The sequence below is a fragment of the Gopherus flavomarginatus genome, chromosome 1, assembly GCF_025201925.1.
Source record: "Gopherus flavomarginatus isolate rGopFla2 chromosome 1, rGopFla2.mat.asm, whole genome shotgun sequence".
In the NCBI taxonomy this organism is placed as follows: Eukaryota; Metazoa; Chordata; order Testudines; family Testudinidae; genus Gopherus; species Gopherus flavomarginatus.
Window position 1 is genome coordinate 53,233,719 of NC_066617.1, and position 6,000 is coordinate 53,239,718.

Here is a 6,000-nt window from a genome sequence, read left to right on the forward strand (position 1 = left end):
TGGCAGCAAATGTGCTTGTTGGGGAATAAAAGATGTCAGTTGTAGGTGTTAAATTGACATTCTCCTGTTCTTCTGTTAGTTTTATGTCTCAAGGCAAAACAGAATGGCGGTGAGGAGGAAATCACAAGAGAGGAAAATGCATTTTTTGCTCCCTGGATTGTAGTAAAATTGCAGGAAGAACCTAGAGGTACAATACAACAGCCAGTTGGATGCTCTGTGAACTGACTTTATATCCCTTGTTTGGGGAAAAGCTGTTGCCCAGGATGTTCTTGTGTTACTCTTGTTTTGTGGGGGAGACTTTTTAGCTGAGATCATACTGGAAGCTCAACAATCATTTTTAGCTTGCCAAACCCATCCAACCAAAGTACTGCAAAGTTATATTTGCCCTTGCTGGTTATATCAGTCTCTGAAGTGTTGGCTGCATGGGGGAGTTAATCCAAAATAGTTATTTCTGATTAACTCCATTTATGAATGCTCTCTTTCTGGAATATGAGTATTCACATATGGAGTTAAACAGGAGTAGCTAATCTGCTTTAAATTCACACCCTACTTTATACTGGATTAATTTTCATGTATAGACAAACCCTTAAGGCAGAAAGAGGAAACCTAGTATACAGGTGGCCTTGATATTCTTGCTGAGTAAAACCCACCCTTGTGAAGAAATCCAGGACAAGGCCTTATGAACCATTCACTAAATTCAAGCCTTGCACTGGTTGTCTCTGTATTGGGAGGAGGGGGAAAAGATGGGAGAAGCTTTTTGCTTTCTCTCATCTCTGTCCAGCATATAAAAGCACAGTATATTCTGAAGTTCTCGTTTAACACAGCACAAGAGCAGCCAGTGTGGGAAATCATATGTACACACACCAGTCTGGCAAGCAGCATAAGGAAAACTATAGTGGTTACTGGCTAACTTTTTTTTTTTTTTTTTAATCCCAGTTTTGATAAAAGCACTCTGCATTGCCAGCAGATTGAGGGATGTGATCATTCCCCTCTATTCGACATTGGTGAGGCCTCATCTGGAGTACTGTGTCCAGTTTTGGGCCCTACACTACAAGAAGGATATGGAAAAAGTGGAAAGAGTCCAGCGGAGGGAACAAAAATGATTTAGGGGGCTGGAGCACATGACTTATGAGGAGAGGCTGAGGGAACTGGGATTGTTTAGTCTGCAGAAGAGAAGAATGAGGGGGGATTTGATAGCTGCTTTCAACTACCTGGAAGGGGGTTCCAATGAAGCTGGATCTAGAGTGTTGTCAGTAGTACCAGATGACAAGACAAAGAGTAATGGTCTCAAGTTGCAGTGAGGGAGGTTTAGGTTGGATATTAGGACAAACTTTTTCATTCAGAGTGGTGAAGCACTGGAATGGGTTACTAGGGAGGTGGTGGAATCTCCTTCCTTAGAGGTATTTAAGGGCAGGCTTCACAAAGCCCTGGCTGGGATGATTTAGTTGGGAATTGGTCCTGCTTTGAGCAGGGGTTTAGACTAGATGACCTCCTGAGGTCCCTTCCAACCCTGATATTCTATGATTCTAAGTAACAAGTCCTGAAATTGTTTTAAAATGTCTTTCTCTTTATCCCTGTTGGTTTATATTGAGTGTCTGTCTTCTCAGCATCTGCGACTGACAGAGGCATCAGCAAATCTGATTAAAGCACTATTTTCAAAAATACTTTTTTTTGCTAACTTTCTGCTATTGATCTTGTGTTACTTGAAGTATGTACTATTTTCAGATGGCAATACACTGAAAATCATAATGGGGTTATTTTAACACTTGCCAACAAATACAATGCAGTTACCACAGTTGCATCCTATTCTACATATACTGTGGTAGAGAATGAGAGACCACAGATCCTGTAATGTGGCTACCTTGGCAAAAGCTGAGATTTTTTATTCCAGTTACTGTATATTCTCTGTTCTCTTCATGCCACGGTGCAAGCCTGTGAAAAGTAGTTGAAAGATTCCTGGAGCACTAATGAGATCTTACAACTGATATACATTCTCTGAGGAAGAAACAATTCTATACAGACAAACACCCAGAAAACCAGAAGAGGAAAGTCTTAATGTAAACAGTGACAAGTAGCTTTATAACAGTATGGTCTCTCTAATTCACACTTCAGTAACTTTTACATAGCGTTTACCATTGAAAAATGCGCAGTGAGCGTTGAGGTCTCTATGAATGAGTTATTATACAAAGTAATGCTGCAGAATATTTACTGTGCTTTTAAATAGCATCAGATTAAGCTCCATTTGTTATATGTTCATTACAAAATGTTTTTCTATCCTTGCTTTTCATCTTCATTTAATTACTAATTTGCAGTTCAGTATTTCACAGTAGATGGTCCAGTCAACAGTGTAAATTAATGAGGCTGTAGAGTGTTAAAATGTTTTGTTCTAGGAATGTCATCTTTTCTAAGGGAAGTCAGGTAATTGGTGAATAGACTATATTCGCCAATAGATTTATTCAAAGTGTCATGAATTGGCATATGTTACATTGAACAACATTTTAACATCTAAATTATTTTTTTACAGTATTCAATGTTTAGAGGAAATAAGAGCTTGATTCTGTGTGTACTCAATTACCATTGTGTTGTACTCCACAGTAATTTGGACTAAAGTTATTCTGAGTTACCTGGATTCAATTTTTTTTTAAATGGGTGCTTAGGTGTAAAAATGAAAAGTATAAACCCATACAGGAGCTGCTCCAGCATTGTTTAAGATTGTATTGCTCATTTTATACTGTCCCACATTTTGCCTAATATGCCACAGTTTTTGCATTGACAATGTGCAGCTACACTTGGAGAAAGAGAGAGGATTTTGGCAACTGAGTATGAGACATTTGTGGATTTGAACATTTGGAGATGCAAGAAGACAATGTGGAACGAGCACATTATCTGAATGTTTCTACCAAAATTATCAGCAGTGAAATAGTTGTGTGACACTTTAATCTGCAATTTATGGTTTCAGAGATGACATCAATTGAGATTAAAATGGGTAGTTCACATTTCTGAGCTATTGGGTTTCAATGCATTAAATCACATTTTGAAGGCTTTCTATGCAACTATGATAGCTGGCACTCTTAACTTTTTTTTTTTTTTTTAAAGCTTTAAATTCTACAGCACAATTTAGTAGCAAGAGACAGATTAAAAGGCTGCTGAATATCTAGGAGCCTTTTCATAATCATCACATGCCTTTTGCATAATATTTGTTACTGAGCGTAATCTTAATCTATTTTAATATTTTCTCTCACCAGAGTGTATACAAATGTGACTTTTTAAACCTTCAAATTCAGCAACCTCTCCAGCTTGCGCAAGATGCTATAGATGCCTTTCTTAAACAGCTGAAAAATCCCATTGATTCTCTACCTGGAGAACTCTTCCATGTCGTGGTTTTCTCACTTCTCCTTTCTTACTTTCCATCACCTTATCAACGGTGGATATGCTGCAAGAAGGCCCATGAACTTCTGGTGCTGAATGGCTTGTTGCTTATAATCACTCCTGACTCTTCCCACCAGAATCGCCATGCTATGATGATGAAAAGCTGGAAAATTGCCATAGAATCCCTGGGCTTTAAGCGTTTCAAGTATTCAAAGTTTTCTCACATGCACCTGATGGCATTTAGGAAAATTTCCCTGAAAACTAAAAGTGACTTAGTTAGCAGGAACTACCCAGGGATGCTGTATATTCCACAGGATTTCAACAGTGTAGAAGATGAGGAATATTCTAACACTTCCTGCTACGTCCGATCAGATATTGAAGACGAACAGCTAGCTTACAGCTTCATGGAGCTTCCTGATGCCCCTTACGATTCAGACTCTGGAGAAAGCCAGGCTAGCTCAGTCCCTTTCTATGAGCTAGAAGATCCTATATTACTTTCAAGTTAATATAATAGTTAAAATGCCCTTTAAGTCCAAACTTCTTTATTGCTTAACAAATTTTGCTATACTAACATGGGCTTGTTACATAAAAATGGTTTGCATAGAGAAAATGCAAAGGTTTACAGAGTTTGCTATTTTTTTCTACTTCTGAATTTTAAAATTTATTCTTGTACAAAAAGTGAAGAATACACATTTTATGCAAAATGACTCGTGTCATAGCATAAATTGCTGTTACTTTCTTTAGGACTTTTCAGAAAGGTACCATTCTTTTCTTCAGTGCTGTGAAGTGAGAATTCTACTTAATTTTGCTAAATGTCGTTTCAATATTTTTAATTCTTAATATAGTTGAGCTTCTGACACTGGAGTTGGTGGATTTCTGAGAAGTAATTTGCACTTTGATAGTAAATGTGCAAATAAGTTTGGGGTAAGTTGATTGGTGGTTAAACTTGTCCATTTCTTTTATTGAACAAAGCTTGTACTGTGCCACAGAAAGCAGTTTCATTCTGGATAAGCTTGGGCTGAAGAAACTTAAAGATCTTGTTGATCTTTCTATTTCAGTTAATTGAGGTAATGCCAAAATACTGTATTGGGGCATACTCTCCCATCTGTATACACATGTAAAACCTCACTGGCATAACAGAAGTTAGATGTGTGGTGATGAGAGACTAGCCCTGACAAATGATATAGTTTGATAGGTTTAGATACCTTTTTTTACTTCAAAGCTGGAAAGTGTTTGGAATTTTATGATTATAGTAGCACTAACATATCAGTATTGCCCACATTGGATAGTTCTCTGAATTCTCCTGAAATCCTATTTTGCATACAGTTTTAGAGCAAAATACTTATAGGTGGGAAAAAATACTAAGATTAAGTATTCTTTTATAACTGTAGATCTTAATTTCAGAATTTCCACACGGTAACTCTAGTAGGCCAATTTTGCAAGTACTACGACCCAATTCTACACATTTAAGGATGTATATACATGTAAGTGAGTAACCTCACTGACCACTCTCATAATTGAGGTTAAGGGCACCCTTAAGTGTTTGCAAGATTTGGGCCCCATTCTAGATAAGGCATTTGGCTGGACACTCTTCCTGTGACTTTCTAAGAATTGCTCTGCAGTTTGATACAGACAATCTGATCTGTACACATTCTGAAATATTTTGTTTAAATGTGTATAGTAAACCTATATCCTTCTGCAGACAAATTGCTGTACTTATGTAGAAACAGTGGTGGTTATTTTTTGTGGCCTTTTTTAAATACTTTTGCTCTCCATTTAAAAAGAATTGCCAAAAATGTCAAACCTTGGGTACCTGAAGTTAGTCTTAAATTCTTCTACCTAACTAGAAGTAGCTTGAATTAGGTTACTAAGTGTGGGTTTTAAGACCCTAACTTTAGAGTAGGCTTAAAAATTTTTATCCAGTGTTATCAATGTAGTTTCACAAATGTTAAAAAAATATCTTTAGGCAATATAAAATTAATCTTGTATTCATCAGTCAGAAATTACTAATTGCCATTTCTTGTGTGAATTTTTAGGTGGTGGCTTTTGTTTTTTTGTTTTTTTTTTTTTAAAACACTTCCATGGAAGTTTTGCACTGAAGTTTCACAATTTCCAACTTCTTGATTGCTTTTTCTTTGTATGCTGTATTTTCTTGGCAATTGGTCCTACTTTATACTAAAAATTTCACAAACTGTATTAAGTTGCTTTATTCTTCAACATAAGCTTTTTGTACATCTTGTACATCACAGATTAAAAGAATTCCCTATCATCCAAACTTGATTGCTCTAGTTAACGATGAATGGCACAGTTTATTTATAAACAAAACAAGAATTATATTTAAAAATGTAAACATTTTAAAACTAGATGGAAATGTTAAATTAGAACTCATGCAAAATTAAGAGACTATTAAAAATTTAACAGAAAGCCACGGATCTAAATGAAATCCATCATGTATTTTGAATTAAGTTAAATACAGCTTGATGTTCACATGTAATGCTTAAAATTTCACTTTTTTGCTAAACTAAGATGCTTGGAATCAAGACTGCATTCTTCTCAGTTGAGCACTGCTGGAGTCAGTGGTTATGTTAAAGCTAAATGTTGGTGCTATAAATTCTCAGTTGTTTACAGAAA

At 36.2% G+C, this 6,000-nt stretch overlaps 1 protein-coding gene across 5 annotated transcripts in view; it reads left to right on the forward strand.

Annotated features, from left to right (window-relative positions):
- BMT2 (base methyltransferase of 25S rRNA 2 homolog) overlaps positions 1 to 6,000 on the forward strand; it is a 62,970-nt gene extending 56,970 nt beyond the window's left edge. For all 5 annotated transcript variants that reach the window (XM_050936316.1, XM_050936318.1, XM_050936319.1 and 2 more), the window contains one exon: positions 3,246 to 6,000. In XM_050936316.1, coding sequence (XP_050792273.1) covers positions 3,246 to 3,875 — 630 coding nt within the window. In that variant the 3' untranslated portion in view covers positions 3,876 to 6,000. The remainder of the gene's footprint in view (positions 1 to 3,245) is intronic.